Genomic DNA, 18793 nt, shown 5'->3' on the forward strand with positions numbered 1-18793 from the left:
CTGTACTCCCTCGTGTTGTGGAAGCTGTCCTCAGTAAAATGCGCATCACACAATAGCAAATTGGGGTTATAATGCTCAGGAACAGAGTTAAAAATATAAATTGCAACCACTGTTTCCTGACATCATCGTCTTTCGGAAGCCCAAACAAAGACGTTTTGGGCATGGAGGTGAAAAAAAAACAGCGTTTCAGGCGGTCGCGCACTGGACGAGAAGCGCAGCATCGCGTCGCACCACGCCACTTCTTTAAAATTGGAATACATTATTTTCTATGAGTGTAGGCACACCGTTCGGCGTCTGTCCGCGGCACCCAGCTACGTCGTGTTGTACTTGTAAGAATTGTTCTAGACATGCCGAAAATTTGACGCTACAGCACAGCAGCTCTTCTTCTTGGTTTTCTCTGATGCACTAACTCTGCAGCAGCACTTCTTCTTCGTCGTCTCGTCTGATGCAGTCACTCAACCAAGCGTTCGAACCATGACCTCGCCCCTCCCCAACCCCAAACCATTCGAATTTCTGTAGGCGGGAATTCTTTTTAATGATATTCTAATGAGCCGCTTTGTGATATCACAAAGCCCGGAAAACAAACGCTGTAGTCCAAACGAGCCGTTCATTGTAGCTCTTGAAAAGGGATTTTTTAAAAATGAAATATCTCCCTTTGGAGTGGACTTTGAGATTTGTAACTTTCTAGATCTTTTTTATGCCCAAACATACACACTGACTAAAATTAAAAAAGTGAAAAAGCATAATAAACTGGTTAAATGTAAATTAATTTAATCTTACCCTGCAGTACATGAACTGTGTTGATCCGAGATGTTGTCATTGTAATTGTAATGACCGTAACATGAGACTTCTCCTGTTTGCATTGTAATCTGTATTTTTATATATTTATTTTGAAATATCGTATACAGCATATACCTCCATATCATATTTAAGTCCCACTTAAATGATGGTCCTTCCGTGTCCAAAAACATCTTGGGACAAGGTTTTCACACTGACAGCTGTCATTGTAAGGCAGTAGCAACTCCGTTTGTTTGTCAGAGTGCGCAAGGCATTTTAACTTAAAACCATCACTTCTGGCCATAATGCCATAATTCATAATAACACTGAAAAAGTCTGTCTCCTCTTGTCAAAATCAAAATCCACCCAAATATTTGTTTAAAATTGATAAGTCTGTTTTGGCTTGTAAACAGTGCTTGATCTGTGCAGACTTCAGACCTGATTCAGACCAGACAACTTTTTCACTGGAGGAAACAGTATTATGGATAGAGTACTTGTATTTTAGCAGGAAGCAATGGTTTAAAGTTATTAACGTCTTCATGATGGATTCGTTTCTTACAAACACACAGCTTTTGGCTTCACAAGACGTTAATCAATGCACTGGAGTGGTGTTGATCACCCAGTAACTACGGTCCTGCTGTGTGTTCCTCCACAGATGGGTCTGGAGCACGAGGAGCAGAAGCTGGAGATCAAGAGACAGGTGTCGGAGCTCACGCTGTCCCTGCAGGAGAGAGAAGCACAGATCAGCAGCCTGCAGGCGGCCCGGCACTCACTGGAGAGCCAGCTACGACAGGCCAAGACCGAGCTGGAGGAGACGACCGCGGAGGCCGAGGAGGAGATCACCGTCCTCCGGGTGAGAGATTACATTGTGATGAATGAACCTGAAGTGACCATGATCCAGATCCAATCCATCTCTTTCCTTTCCCTCATCATTTAGAAGGTAGCAGTTTAGTTTGGAGACCAATTCTTACTATTAACCAGTTGTATATTAGCATGCAGTACTTATACTTTTTTATTAGTACTTATAAAGCATACTGTATATTAATGCCTTATTCTGCATGATCCTATTTTTGATCTCTTAATCCTACCAAATATCTAAACTTAGCTACCTTACTAACTATTAATAAGCAGCAAATTAGGAGTTTATTTAGGCAAAAGTCATAGTTAATAATGAGAATTGGTCCCCGCAATTGTATTTGACTGAGATTAGCAGTTAAAAATGCCTTTTAGAGCCATGCTGTTTCACACACTACTTTTTATAAAATAGTAGGCAGAGTACAGCAATAAATAAATGGGATTTAGTTCTATACATACTGTATGGAGGATGAAACCGTTTATTGAACCTAAATTCTAAAAGAAGAAAGTTTGCATGTGTGTTTTTTATTGTTGAGTATCATATTCAATCTATCAGGCTTTTATGACTTGTATAATATAGTGAGAATATGGAGGAATAAAACATACTTAAGGAGGAAAATAACACCCCTGGTTTTGTTCAGTGGCCCAAACAGAGCAAAAATATTCAATTTGATGCAGATGCTGACGTTTATATGGCCAAAAGTATGAAATTCTGATGCTTGTAAATCAATGAGATCTTTATAACAATATGTGACCCTGGACCACAAAACCAACCATATGTATAGATTTATACATCATCTGAGAGCTAAATAAATGAGTTTTCCATTGATGTATGGTTTATTAGGATAGGACAACATTTGGCCGAGATGCAACTATTTGAAAATCTGGAATCTGAGGGTTCAAAAAATCGAAATATGGAGAAAATCATCTTTAAAGTTGTCCAAATGAAGTTCTTAGCAATGCATATTACTAATCAAAAATTAAGTTTTGATATACTTACGGTAGGAAATTTACAAAATATCTTCATGGAACATGATATTTACTTAATATCCTAATGATTTTTGTCATAAAAGAAAAATCTATAATTTTGACCCATACAATGTATTTTTGGCTATTGCTACAAATATACCCCAGCGACTTAAAACTGCTTTTGTGCTCCAGGGTCACATATAGCAGAAACAAAATGATTTAAATATCAGTCCTCACTCTATATAGCCAATAAGATTATATTTAAATGCTTAGGTAGCTTATTATCAAAACATGTAATGCAATGCAATACAATACAATGAGGATTGAGTGATGAACAAATAAACGTTTCTTAAAAGCCTGGTGATCATATTTGGGTCAGTATCACTGTAGGGTGCCTTTTGATGTCCTGTACATAAATAACTAATTTGCCATGATAACTTAACATAAAAATGACCATGAAAGGGTGTGTTATATTAGGCTAAGTTTTTATATTCATAACAAAAGCATTACTTGGCTCTTTAGATACATTTTCTAGATTTTTTTGTTGTTGTAGTTTTGTCTAAGAGGATGCGTGTTATTTTGCTATGTCCCATGCACTGCTCATTAAATTTGAATGATAGTAGAATGTTGTCAAATCATAAAATTTTAAAATTTTGTTCTCCTGTTAATATTTTGTTAAATAAGAGATTACTCAATTTGAGTGTATTGATCATTTGGTAATAAAAACTATATTTTTATTTAATAAAAAAGAAGAGTTTGTCCATGTCCCTTGAATGGTTGTCCACCCTGTCGTAATGGGGAATCTGCCCCTTTAAGAAAAGCCCATCCCCTTTAGTGACATCAGGACAACAGCTTTTTTGTCTCTTCAGTGGCGGGAATTTCAATGTGAATAAGTTGGTGACTTTTCAATTGACAAATTTTCTTCAACAACCAGACTAAATATTTAGCTAGTCAGTTTTTTGTAAGCTAATATGCTAATTGAAGTTCAAAATGTCCACCCTGTCGGCCAATTAGACTCGATAGAGTGGACAAAACATTCATTTGTAGTTGATATTGCTAAAAACTAAAATGAATCTGGGGGTATATCAATGTGATTGAGGATGTAATTATATTATTTATTATTATTATATTATTTTTTTAGACGTTGAATAAATGTTTCTTTGTGTGTTCTGCTTTTTGTGTCCACCCCGTCATGTGCCGGTCCACCCTGTCATCTTGATATTTTACAATAATATTTTAAATAATAATTCAATCATATCTATATAATCCAGTGTGTTCAATAGCTAGGTGTGGGGGCAATAACACGCAAACAAAAAACTGCATCCAAATATCACAGTTTTCTCCAAATAAGAAAAAAAATACATGTGCAAATTGTTTGAGTTTCTTTAAAAACACATGGTTTACATAAAATATTTTATGTATTTATAATTTGAAAGCAAATAACATATAACCCTGTTTAGGAATGGGACATCATGCCTTTCAGAAAATATAATTTGCATTTTAAGTTTGCAATGAAAACGTATTTAACAGTAACATATATGTCCATAACAGGGTGGACATATCTTATGGTTTATGCTTCGAATAATGGCCCATAATTATCTAAAAAATGTGTGGGAGCTCAGCTAATATGTTTCTATAGTACTTGAGTGTCTACTATTTATGACATGACATAAAGTGAATGGGAAATTAAAACCAAAATGTTTGAGTATTTTGAGAGGTGAAAGGCACTCTATGGTGATATTTGACCCATTTGATACATTTGAACCTGATTTTTGGATGATGATGTCTGGATAATAAAGTGAAACTAAGTTGCTTCAAACCAATAAGTGTTCATCTTGAAATATTACTAACAATATCAAAGTCATTGTTATGTTCACTTTATAAAAATCAATAACAGTTTCACAGCAAAATGACACGTGAAGCACGAGCAGAAGGTGGACGTTTGTACAATTATACTAAAAGACTTTTACTTGATAAAAAAGTCGATTGAGTTCAACAGGTTTTTCAGCAAAGTTTTGATCATCTTGATCATTTAGAGACCTTTGAAATTTCCGTATCAAATATAATGCAGTAGTTTTTTTGTAAGTAACTTAAGCAAAAGGCAGCTCAACAGTAGTGTAACTAAGAAGTTTGCATCTTGGCAAGCTAAAGTTTCAAAGTAGCTTCTGAAGGATCAGCAGTCGATATAATCCATATCATTTCATATCACCATTTCACAGACTCCACGCATCTCCTTTATATCATTCAGTCGTAATGAGTGATCATGTGGCGAATCTCTCAGTGGACCATTGTGTTCCTCTTCTTCACAGTGCTGTAAACATCTTCCCACGCTCTTCTGCAGTACGCGTTTCAATGCATCTATGACACGGTTTCATCCTCGCACCCGCTGCTCTCATGCATGACATCACACCCGTCATGACACTCGAGTTCATTTCACAGCGCCGCTGCTATCTGCTCAAATGCACTTTACTGCAGAACTCCACGCAGCACTCTGGCAGAGTGAGCACTTCTTGCAAACATGGCAATTTTCACTCTCATTTCGTTTCTTTTTTTAAGGCCCATCGGGATGAAATCCAACGCAAGTTTGATGCCCTGCGGGACAGCTGTGCGGTATGCAAATGAGCTTTTCTCTGTTTTTGACCCACACCAGTCCTACCTGTACAGATAGAAAGTGTGGATGGTGCCATTTCCATAAGCAGCATCTGAGTCAGAACTAAATCCATATATAAAACTTCAAATATCACTATTTTAGTTTAAAATGTATATGAATGTAGACTAGCGTTCAAAAGTTTAGGGGTTGTAAGATTTTTGAAATATTATTGAAAACAGTTGTTTTATGCTCACCAAGGCTGCATTTGATCAAGAATGCAGTAAAAACTTTACTGCAAAAAAAAAAATAAAAATTACAATTTAAAATAAGTGTATTTTAGTTTAAAATATATTAAAATGTAATTTATTCCTGTGATGCAAAACAGATTTTTCAGCATCATTCCTCCAGTCTTCAGTGTCACATGATCCTTCAGAAATCATTCTAATATGCAGCTCAAAAACATTTATGATTAACAGAACAGCAGAACATGCAGAACAGCATTTATGTGCAATATAAATATTTTGTAACACATTTAAAAAAAATTGCTTACTGTCACTTTTGATTTAATTTAATGCATCCTTGCTGAATAAAAGTATTAATGTCTTTAAAAAAAAAAACTTGAAGTGTAAAGGGTAAAGTGTGTCTTTTGGATCAGTGACTAGATCTGTATTATTTTAATCAAGCTTTTTTCAATTCATTTAAATAGCCCAGCAGGGTGACAAATAATCTCTTAATTAAAAGGAGCTCATAAAAATGGCATGTACTCTTGACATTTATAAAATAATTAGAAAAGTATAATTTAAAATAATTTTAGATGAAGAATAGCATGTCACACTGCTGTTGCAGTTTAATAAATCATGTCATGCAACCCATTTACCAAGATATTGAAAAATATATATTTATATTTTATATATTTTTTGCATTTGTCACTTTTATCCAAAGCAACTTCAAAAAAAGAATGATTTCTGACGGATCGTGTGCCACTGAAGACTGGAGTAATGATTCTGAAAATTCAGCTTGGATCACAGAAAATAGTTATTTCAAATTGTTGTAATACAAACACACAGGTTTGTTTTTATGGTTTATGGGGACTCTCCATAGGCGTAATGGTTTTTCTACTGTACAGACCGTATTTTCTATTGCCCTACACCAACCCTACCCCTAAACCTACCCCTCACAGGAAACTTTCTGCATTTTTAGATTTTCAAAAAAACTCATTCTGAATTATTTATAATCCTTTTGAATTATGGGGACACTGAAAATGTCCTCATATATCACCTTCTCGTTGTAATACCTATGTCATACTCATGTTATTATACAAATTTGTGTCATTTTTGTTAGTGGAAAGTAATGCTGTCCACCATTTTATTTTCAAATGCATCTGTTTTCAAGCATCCTGAAAGTTGCTCCTCCAGCAGTCATTGATTTGGGGAACGGTTGCATTTTGAAGTGCTTTTGTTTGCGTTGCCCCTGGAGTGTGTTTCATTCTTATCAAGCACAGAGCATCTCTGCCCTACTTTCACTGTCCACCCACACTCAAGCTGTTTGAGCGCCTCCACCGATGCAATATTCTCACCCGGTCCCAGCGCTGTTTTTAGACGCCCATCTTCTCCACCGTGCCGAGGAGTTAAATTACATTTTTCCTTCATCATACTCCTTTGCAATCATAACTGGAGCTCAGATGAACGTATAAACTTGGAAATTCGAATTTCATTCTTATTAAAATGAAAACATATGGACTTGTTTTTGTATGTATGGCAAGTCAAGCATAGTTATTACTATTGCTCACACTTATGGCTAAGGGATTGTGTGAGTGCTAGTAATAGTTATTCCCAGCTTTAAAGTGTCTGAAGCCTCGCTGTCAGTCTCGGTGAGTTTTGCTGATGGTGGGACTACAGACAGACAGACAGACAGACAGACAGGAGAGCAGCGTTTGCTCTTCGATCGGTCTTTCGTAAGCTCTTATGATCCCAGCCCCTGGTGACGGCTTCTTTCCACCAAACATGCTTTGATCTTCTCAATTTTTGAGCTGTATTTTGTATAGTAAGGGTATAAAATAACATTGTATTCCTTTGCACTTTTATTTGCATATTCAATGCCTGCGCAACACTAAAAACAATGCTAGGGTGTTGTGCTGTGGTTGCTAAGATGTTTTTTTTTAAAGTTTCTCTTGATCATAGATGGCATAAATCTTATTCAATGAATAGATATGCTCTTAATATTTTTGTCATTTCATCTGAATATCAGAATTTGTGAGATTTAGTCATTTGAAACAGTTTTGAGGTTAATATTTTTCTAGAAAATACGTATATAGAAAATATATAAAATAATTATATTAATTTGAATATCAAAGGTTTTGTGTGTGTGTCTGTTTGCTAATGTGGGCACGTTGTTTTATGGATTTATGGAGTGCAAAATATTGTATTGATTTTTAATGAAAAGATAACATTAGACCCAGAAGGCCCCAAGTGGCATCTTATGTTATTATTATTTTTTAATACTTACTGTAATTTATTGGGTTTTTCATTTTAGACATCCGTATAGGATAACTGAGTGAAATCATTCAGTTTGAAATAACAGTGTTGCTGTTATGGAATATTGTTACTTAAATATGAGAAATTAAACGTATATATTCATATTCCTTTACATAAGTCATATAATAATTTACCTTTCAGATGAATCTCTTTTAGTGGGATTCTGCTTTATCTGACATTGGTTATTCAGTTATTCAAATAAATGTAAAAATAAATGAATAAATAAATAAAACCGTTTTTTAGTATTTTACTTTAAAGACACTTATAATTTTGAAGTATAATAATATAAGATCATATAAGAATAATATTAAAAGTAATGCATACATTGAAAGGTAGTGAGGTAAGGTGGCTTATATAATAATAATTTGACATTTAAAAATGTCTAAAGATTGAAATGGAATAGTTGATAGTTGATTTAGTATTTTACATGAATGAAAAGGTAAAAAATATGAATATATAATTGTATACTAATATAAAATAATATGATATATATAAAAATGTATAACGCGTTTCAATGCATCTATGACACGGTTTCATCCTCGCACCCGCTGCTCTCATGCATGACATCACACCCGTCATGACACTCGAGTTCATTTCACAGCGCCGCTGCTATCTGCTCAAATGCACTTTACTGCAGAACTCCACGCAGCACTCTGGCAGAGTGAGCACTTCTTGCAAACATGGCAATTTTCACTCTCATTTCGTTTCTTTTTTTTAAGGCCCATCGGGATGAAATCCAACGCAAGTTTGATGCCCTGCGGGACAGCTGTGCGGTATGCAAATGAGCTTTTCTCTGTTTTTGACCCACACCAATCCTACCTGTACAGATAGAAAGTGTGGATGGTGCCATTTCCATAAGCAGCATCTGAGTCAGAACTAAATCCATATATAAAACTTCAAATATCACTATTTTAGTTTAAAATGTATATGAATGTAGACTAGCGTTCAAAAGTTTAGGGGTTGTAAGATTTTTGAAATATTATTGAAAACAGTTGTTTTATGCTCACCAAGGCTGCATTTGATCAAGAATGCAGTAAAAACTTTACTGCAAAAAAAAAAATAAAAATTACAATTTAAAATAAGTGTATTTTAGTTTAAAATATATTAAAATGTAATTTATTCCTGTGATGCAAAACAGATTTTTCAGCATCATTCCTCCAGTCTTCAGTGTCACATGATCCTTCAGAAATCATTCTAATATGCAGCTCAAAAACATTTATGATTAACAGAACAGCAGAACATGCAGAACAGCATTTATGTGCAATATAAATATTTTGTAACACATTTAAAAAAAATTGCTTACTGTCACTTTTGATTTAATTTAATGCATCCTTGCTGAATAAAAGTATTAATGTCTTTAAAAAAAAAAACTTGAAGTGTAAAGGGTAAAGTGTGTCTTTTGGATCAGTGACTAGATCTGTATTATTTTAATCAAGCTTTTTTCAATTCATTTAAATAGCCCAGCAGGGTGACAAATGATCTCTTAATTAAAAGGAGCTCATAAAAATGGCATGTACTCTTGACATTTATAAAATAATTAGAAAAGTATAATTTAAAATAATTTTAGATGAAGAATAGCATGTCACACTGCTGTTGCAGTTTAATAAATCATGTCATGCAACCCATTTACCAAGATATTGAAAAATATATATTTATATTTTATATATTTTTTGCATTTGTCACTTTTATCCAAAGCAACTTCAAAAAAAGAATGATTTCTGACGGATCGTGTGCCACTGAAGACTGGAGTAATGATTCTGAAAATTCAGCTTGGATCACAGAAAATAGTTATTTCAAATTGTTGTAATACAAACACACAGGTTTGTTTTTATGGTTTATGGGGACTCTCCATAGGCGTAATGGTTTTTCTACTGTACAGACCGTATTTTCTATTGCCCTACACCAACCCTACCCCTAAACCTACCCCTCACAGGAAACTTTCTGCATTTTTAGATTTTCAAAAAAACTCATTCTGAATTATTTATAATCCTTTTGAATTATGGGGACACTGAAAATGTCCTCATATATCACCTTCTCGTTGTAATACCTATGTCATACCCATGTTATTATACAAATTTGTGTCATTTTTGTTAGTGGAAAGTAATGCTGTCCACCATTTTATTTTCAAATGCATCTGTTTTCAAGCATCCTGAAAGTTGCTCCTCCAGCAGTCATTGATTTGGGGAACGGTTGCATTTTGAAGTGCTTTTGTTTGCGTTGCCCCTGGAGTGTGTTTCATTCTTATCAAGCACAGAGCATCTCTGCCCTACTTTCACTGTCCACCCACACTCAAGCTGTTTGAGCGTCTCCACCGATGCAATATTCTCACCCGGTCCCAGCGCTGTTTTTAGACGCCCATCTTCTCCACCGTGCCGAGGAGTTAAATTACATTTTTCCTTCATCATACTCCTTTGCAATCATAACTGGAGCTCAGATGAACGTATAAACTTGGAAATGCGAATTTCATTCTTATTAAAATGAAAACATATGGATTTGTTTTTGTATGTATGGCAAGTCAAGCATAGTTATCACTATTGCTCACACTTATGGCTAAGGGATTGTGTGAGTGCTAGTAATAGTTATTCCCAGCTTTAAAGTGTCTGAAGCCTCGCTGTCAGTCTCGATGAGTTTTGCTGATGGTGGGACTACAGACAGACAGACAGACAGACAGACAGGAGAGCAGCGTTTTCTCTTCGATCGGTCTTTCGTAAGCTCTTATGATCCCAGCCCCTGGTGACGGCTTCTTTCCACCAAACATGCTTTGATCTTCTCAATTTTTGAGCTGTATTTTGTATAGTAAGGGTATAAAATAACATTGTATTCCTTTGCACTTTTATTTGCATATTCAATGCCTGCGCAACACTAAAAACAATGCTAGGGTGTTGTGCTGTGGTTGCTAAGATGTTTTTTTTTAAAGTTTCTCTTGATCATAGATGGCATAAATCTTATTCAATGAATAGATATGCTCTTAATATTTTTGTCATTTCATCTGAATATCAGAATTTGTGAGATTTAGTCATTTGAAACAGTTTTGAGGTTAATATTTTTCTAGAAAATACGTATATAGAAAATATATAAAATAATTATATTAATTTGAATATCAAAGGTTTTGTGTGTGTGTCTGTTTGCTAATGTGGGCACGTTGTTTTATGGATTTATGGAGTGCAAAATATTGTATTGATTTTTAATGAAAAGATAACATTAGACCCAGAAGGCCCCAAGTGGCATCTTATGTTATTATTATTTTTTAATACTTACTGTAATTTATTGGGTTTTTCATTTTAGACATCCGTATAGGATAACTGAGTGAAATCATTCAGTTTGAAATAACAGTGTTGCTGTTATGGAATATTGTTACTTAAATATGAGAAATTAAACGTATATATTCATATTCCTTTACATAAGTCATATAATAATTTACCTTTCAGATGAATCTCTTTTAGTGGGATTCTGCTTTATCTGACATTGGTTATTCAGTTATTCAAATAAATGTAAAAATAAATGAATAAATAAATAAAACCGTTTTTTAGTATTTTACTTTAAAGACACTTATAATTTTGAAGTATAATAATATAAGATCATATAAGAATAATATTAAAAGTAATGCATACATTGAAAGGTAGTGAGGTAAGGTGGCTTATATAATAATAATTTGACATTTAAAAATGTCTAAAGATTGAAATGGAATAGTTGATAGTTGATTTAGTATTTTACATGAATGAAAAGGTAAAAAATATGAATATATAATTGTATACTAATATAAAATAATATGATATATATAAAAATGTATACATTCTGCGAAAGTTAAATAAGATGGCCTCTAAATAATTTTTTGTATTAATAATTTTCCAAACAATTGAATAGTTGATTTAATAGTTTACATTAATCACACTTAAAATTATAATATATAATGTAGTATAATATAATAAATGATAGTATTTCTATAAAAGATGGCATCTTTGAATAATTTTACATTTTGTGCTATGATAACTAAATGAGCAAATGTTTCTACTTATTTTCGTTAACACATTAGCTGATGCATCACCATCATCCTGCACATGCTTAACTTACATCTAAATACACTGCTGTTTAAAAGTGCACAATGGCATCTTCCCTCATCCTACCCTACTACCTTTCTAAGCTATCAGATTTCTACCTGAACAATAAAAACTACCTAGCAACCAAGCATAACACCCTAGCAACCACACGGCATTGTGCAAATAACCATTCAGAAGGCGGCAAACAGATGCATTTTTGAATTCAATCAGTGAAAGATGATAAAAAGCTCAACACAGGGCAAATAAACTATAGCTGGGTAAAAAGTGTTTTGGTCAGTAGTTAAAGTGGGTCAGTGTCTGTGAGCGTGGCGCTGTGCCTTTAAAAGTAATGACAATAATAATGAGTGCAGAAACCTCCTCCGCACCAGAGGAATGCTTGGCACTCTTGACCAGCACTGCATTTTCATGCAAACCTGCGTCTCTTCTGCTTGTCAGATGGAGGCTTTGGAAATGTGTGAAGTGAAACGAGAAAACGCTTCTAAAAAGGGCTTTAGTCAAAGAAGGTTTTCTGATGAAGTTCAGAGTACACTACCAGTCAAAAGTTATTGAACAGTAAGATTTGTAATGTTTTTTAAAGAAGACTCTTCTGCTCACCAAGCCTGCATTTATTTGAGTACAGCAAAAACAGTACAATTTAGAAATATTTTTTACTATTTAAAATAACAGTTTTCTATTTAAACATATTTTAAAACACAATTTATTCCTGTGATTTCAAAGCAGGATTTTTAGCATCATTACTCCAGTCACAGAATCCTTCAGAAATCCTTCTAATATTCTGATTTGCTGCTCAAAAAAACATTTATTATTATTATTATTATTATTATGTTGAAAACAGCTGAGTATAATTTTTTTCAGGTTTCTTTGATAAATAGAAATTTCAGAAGAACAGGATTTATCTGAAATAACATTAATATCTTATCACTTTTGATCAATTTAAAGCATCCTTGCTAAATAATAGTATTAATTTCTATAACCACCCCCCCCCCCCAAAAAAAGAAACAATTTATTAAAAAAATTATACTGACTCCAAGCTTTTGAATGGTATAGTGTATATTGTTAAAAAAGCTTTTTATTATGTAATCATGTTTTTATTGTGTTAGCTAGCTGTAATTTTTAGTTATTTTTAACTTAATCAAAATAACCCAACTGCAGTTTGATGGAGATTAATTGGAATGCACAATGAAAAACCATGATTTCTGAGAATTGTTAAAAACGGAGTTATCTGTTTTTGCAAATGAACTCTTCATATATATATATAAAAAAAAAAAATTTAAATGTAATGTTAAAATACTTTCTCATATCCAAATATTGTAGATTTACTTTTTCTTTTTTTTGAACTACTCTGACATAATCTTTGTTGCGCCTGTCTCAGGTGATCACGGATCTGGAGGAGCAGCTGACACAGCTGACGCAGGAAAACTCCGAGCTGAACCGACAGAACTTCTACCTGTCCAAACAGCTGGACGAGGCCACGGACGAGAACGAGGACAGACTGCAGCTCAAGCAGGACGTGGAGCGCCTGCGCCGGGAGGTGGCCGACCGAGAGATGCACCTCAACAACCAGAAACAGGTAGAGTCCACACACACACACACACACTCCCGCTGGCATGTGTGTGAGTCACAGACAGTCGCATGTGGACACAGCGGGAGAGAGATGTGGGCTGAATTTAAGAGCCCACCGCAGGTGATGAGCACAGATGCCGCTCACTCCGAGAGGATGTTTAGATGTCATTAGCATCTCGAAAATGAGCGTAATGTAAGAATTTAACACATTAGGGGGCTAAAAGGTGTTCTGCAAATCATACTGTGAATTTAAGAGCTCAAAACATTCTTTCCAGTACAAAATGATCATTTATTGAAATTAAACCACAAAAGTGAAGCATTCTGAATTTTTTTTTGTACTCTTTTATTTGAGTTCTTCTGGTGTTTAGTAATAATAATGTCATGTAAATAATAATTTTGTAATAATAGTGACATGTAAACTTTGTTCAACAGTTTTGAGGTCGGTACGATTTTTTTAAATTAATTTTTTAAATAAAGAAAAGAGCAAAGATATTCAGCAAAGATGCATTGAATTGATCAAAAGTGACAGCAAAGACATTTATAATGTTACAAAAGATTAAAATATCTTTTAAATGTTTTATTATTTTCTTTTAAAACAAAATAATAAAAATAAGTCATAACATTATGGCCTGGTTTCACAGACAGGACTTAGACTAAGCCAGGATTGAGCCATAGTTCAATTAGGACATTTAGGTCATTTTTATAAACGCGCCTTAGTAAAAACATTACTGGTGTGCATCTTGAGACAAAACTAAATGACATGCACTGACATGTTTTAAGATCAATCAGTGTAAGTTTCTTTCAGCTGAAACGGCTCAGACTTTTTACATTTTAGTCTGGGACTTGGCTTATGCCTTGTCTGTGAAATCGGCCGTATAAGTGTCACAGAAACCCAGCAATATCTGATCATTTTAAAATAGTAATTCGAAGGCCTGGAAAAGTCTTTGAGATTAATCACATATTAATAAAACCTAATTTCATGTAAAGAAAGGTGAAGTATAAAACTAAAAATTAGTTAAATCGAGTTGACAGTAAATGCATTTATAATGTTACAAAATATTTCTATTTCAAGTCAAATCTATTAAATTGTTTCAAATGTAAATTAAAATTATTTAAAATTATAATAAGTTATGCTTATCTACTAATCTACTTTATCTTTTTTTTTATCAACTTTTCTATTTTATAAACATTGTTCTTTGTTATTGTATTCTCTATAAAACTACAAAATTATGTTTGTCCATTCATTATGAAAACTGGAAAAATCATGCAATATTAAATGATTGCTGTTGTAAGTTACATTTCTCAGTTACTTTATATAAAGTTATAACATTATTAGTGTCATAGAAAATTACAGTTTTAAAATGGTAATTTTCTGGGCCTGAAAAAATTATTGGAAAGTAATAATAATAATAATATTTAAAAAAAATATAAAAAAAAAATAAAATAAAAAAAATAAAATTCAGCTTTGTCATAGAAATAAATTACATTTTACAATATATTACAATAGAAAACACTTACATGAAATTGTAATAATATTTCACAATTTTGCTGTTTTTACTGTATTTCTGACCAAAATAAGCCTTGGTGACTTCTTTCGAAAATATTAACAAATATTACCAACTCCAAATTTTTGGCCTGTCATATACAGTATATGGTGGTCATATAATTATTTATTCCTCGATCTGCTGGCTAAAAATGTATGGAAGTTTGTAATGCATCATATTTGGAGTTTAGTTTCTGTAAAAGCTGTGGAAGGCATTTATATGATATATAGTGTAGTATCTTTTCTTAATTTCTCATGATATGACTGTTTTGTGGTTTGAAAAGTGATGACACAACACATGAACAGCAAATCACAGCTGTCCTCCTCAGTGCCAAAACAAAGCTGTTTAATAAGCTGGAAAATGATGCTCGCGGGTTCCATAGTTTTGCGCGATGATGCCGCAGCGAGCTGTGTGTGTGTGTGAGGTGATGTAGGCGCGTGGGATGTGTGTGTAGGTGTGCAGTCCTCGCTGTTGTATAACAGTAGCGGATGGTAATCATAGACGCTGGTGGGAGGCAGAGATGTGTCATATTCTCCCCTCTGCCCTGCCAGCGTTGGACTTCACAAGGGCAAAACACACCGGCTATATTTGTAGACGCTCTCTCTCTCCTTCTGTGTCTTTCTGAAATGTGGTAATATCCAGTCCTGCCGCTGAAATGCACTTCCGAGCACACCTGCCTGATTCAAGACCCCCTCGATCCCCCCGCCGGCTCTCCGAGGATCAATTCCGATTGGCAGCGACTCTGAAATCCAGACCTGCTAATGAAAGTCAAAAATTTCTTAATTTCTCGTGATATGACTGTTTTGTGGTTTGAAAAGTGATGACACAACACATGAACAGCAAATCACAGCTGTCCTCCTCAGTGCCAAAACAAAGCTGTTTAATAAGCTGGAAAATGATGCTCGCGGGTTCCATAGTTTTGCGCGAAGATGCCGCAGCGAGCTGTGTGTGTGTGTGTGTGTGTGTGTGAGGTGATGTAGGCGCGTGGGATGTGTGTGTAGGTGTGCAGTCCTCGCTGTTGTATAACAGTAGCGGATGGTAATCATAGACGCTGGTGGGAGGCAGAGATGTGTCATATTCTCCCCTCTGCCCTGCCAGCGTTGGACTTCACAAGGGCAAAACACACCGGCTATATTTGTAGACGCTCTCTCTCTCCTTCTGTGTCTTTCTGAAATGTGGTAATATCCAGTCCTGCCGCTGAAATGCACTTCCGAGCACACCTGCCTGATTCAAGACCCTCTCGATCCCCCCGCCGGCTCTCCGAGGATCAATTCCGATTGGCAGCGACTCTGAAATCCAGACCTGCTAATGAAAGTCAAAAAGAAAAAAATCTGCAGTTTCCTTTCCACATCTATCAGCATAATTTCGGCGTTATATCATGCAGTTCCTTAGATGCCGTCTGTTGGTTTGCAGCAGATGCACTGAATAAGTTATCACCGATCTGTTTCTTTTTATCAAGGTTTCTGCCGTCATAGAGATACGGAAATATCTGGCCATTTTAAAATGGTGATTTCCAGACCTGGAAACGTCTTTAAAAATGATTTTAAATTAAATAAGAATTGAACTCATAAAAATGTATAAAGCTTTAAATTATTTAAAACTTTAAAAATATTATAGAAACTTTTATGATGACAGTAAATGTAAATAAAATAAGATTATAATGATTTCATTTTAAATTAAAATGAAATAAAATTATTTAAATAAATACAATTTTATTTGAATAAAATATTCAAATGAAATTGATTTAATTTATAAAAACTTATGTTTATCTACATTTCCAGACCTGGAAAAATCTTGAACTTGAAATAAAATGTAACTTACAATTGTAATTTTGAAATTACAATTATTTACAATTTATTTAAATACAACTTATTTAGCTTATAAATTTCAGGGTTTGGAAAAGCCTTGGAAATTAATAAAATGTTCCTATAAAATGGAAACCTCTGTAATGAAAATGAATGTAAATTAAATAAAATAAAATTATAAATTAATTAAATTATAAATTAATTTAGAATTTATTGAAGTTAAATAATAAAATCCTAAAAAATGAAAGTTCTCTAATAAAAATGAATGCAAATATAATAAAATCTAAATTAAAATGCATTCAAATTAAATTACATTTCTTTAAAATGTATTCACTAATTAAATGTTATACTCGTCTACTAATCTCTAAACATTTTATCTGCTAGACAGTGTTATCTGTGAATGTATTCTCTCTAAAACAACAAAATAATAAAAAATTATGAATAACTGGACAAGTCAGGAAAAATGGAATGACTGTTTGAGTAACATTATTATGAGTGTATTTCTATGCTACAAAAGTCTCTGCACCCATTTACCTAAATTCATTACTTCAGAGTTATGAGCCCTCTAGAAGCTTGCGTTCTGCAAGTGAACGGCGTATTATTGTGCCATCTCAAAGAGGCACTAAATCACTTTCACTGACTTTTTCATTAACTGTTCCCTCCTGGTGGAATGACCAGCCCAACTCAATCCCAGCAGCTGAGTCCTTAACCATCTTCAAGAAACGACTAAAAACACATCTGTTCCACCTTTATTTGACCCTCTAACTCTAACACTTTCTATTCTATTTTAATTCTACTTTATCTATATTTATCTTTTTATTTTTTATTCTTTATTTAAAAAAACAACAAAAAACAAACACTAGCTTTCTATTTTTTCTATTCTATCTACTTGTTTTTTGTTTATGTGTGTGCAGGGCCGTTTCTAGGCATAGGCGAGCTAGGCGGTCTCCTAGGGCGCCACCAGCTGAAGGGGCGTCAATGAGCGCACGTACTGGCACTTTTAGCAGGGTTGTGATAAAGAGTGGGATGGTCACCCTGAAATATGACTGCTGCCCCCACTGGATCCCCCAACATTATTGGGCTAGAGTGCTGTCAATCTGACGATGCCTGTATGCCACTAGATCAGAGTGCTGTCAATTGCTGCCTGATTGTTACATGCAAAGTTTGCATTTGGAGCGCTCAACAACGCCGTTAGATCAGTGGGCTCTGTCAGTGAAATGCAATAAAGCTAAGTTCAAAGGCCAATTTAAAATATTGGTACAGTAAATAAAGTGCACAAAATCAGTATTTTGTTTAGGCAGTATTTGTGGCACATTTGTCCAAATATTTGTGGCAGATTTGTCCAAAAGGTGTGCGTTTTTTGCACCAATGCATTGTTAAAGGATCAGCGTGTCATGTAATATCCCCATATAAACTTTAACATCCAATTAAAAAATATTTGTATAGTAAAATTCGCTAATTCACGAGATCAATACATCCTTTATTAAACCGCTTTGTCGAGTTAAATGCTTACGGAGGTGTCGAAATGCTGAATCAATTCATTCACTTCCAACAGCGCTTAATGGGAGTAGCGTCATAGAGGGCAGAGCGTCACGTTATTTAATGGGGAAGTTAACGCGTTAACGAGTAGCAAATCATTAAGTAGCTGCATTGGCTACTTTTATGCCACTGATAAAGCTTTTAAATGTAGTTTGGGGTAACAAAGGGGTTTTATAGGTTTGACTGAAATAATAATGCAATAACTGACACTTTAAATCAATGTTTCAAGAAACAACATTGATTTAAATGTTTACATTTAAACATTGAGTAAATATATTTACTATATACTATACTAGTAGTATAGTAAATAGTATCCAAATCAAAATGTAATAAAAACAATTTTTGTGTGATTTATGTGTAAATTATGTGCAATGTCTTAGCCACTAGGGATTGTTACATAGGGCTATACAGGCATCTAGTGGCAACACAATGATATTACAGATATTAAATTGTGCAAAATGTTTATCTTAACAGTCAATTTACAAATAATGCATTCAGATTTGTGGAACTCAATGCACTGAATCTCCACAAATTAGTGTTGTTACTATGACAACCAATT

The 18793-nt window shown here is 34.1% G+C and overlaps 1 protein-coding gene across 1 annotated transcript in view; it reads left to right on the forward strand.

Annotated features, from left to right (window-relative positions):
- Positions 1 to 18793, forward strand: part of LOC107552141 (citron Rho-interacting kinase-like) — a 97589-nt gene that overhangs the window by 41333 nt on the left and 37463 nt on the right. Inside the window, exons 16-18 of the mRNA XM_016233971.1 lie at positions 1433 to 1630; positions 5158 to 5211; positions 13156 to 13353. Coding sequence (XP_016089457.1) covers positions 1433 to 1630; positions 5158 to 5211; positions 13156 to 13353 — 450 coding nt within the window. The remainder of the gene's footprint in view (positions 1 to 1432; positions 1631 to 5157; positions 5212 to 13155; positions 13354 to 18793) is intronic.

Source organism: Sinocyclocheilus grahami, unplaced genomic scaffold, assembly GCF_001515645.1.
Source record: "Sinocyclocheilus grahami isolate Dianchi unplaced genomic scaffold, SAMN03320097.WGS_v1.1 scaffold442.1, whole genome shotgun sequence".
Lineage (NCBI taxonomy): Eukaryota > Metazoa > Chordata > Actinopteri > Cypriniformes > Cyprinidae > Sinocyclocheilus > Sinocyclocheilus grahami.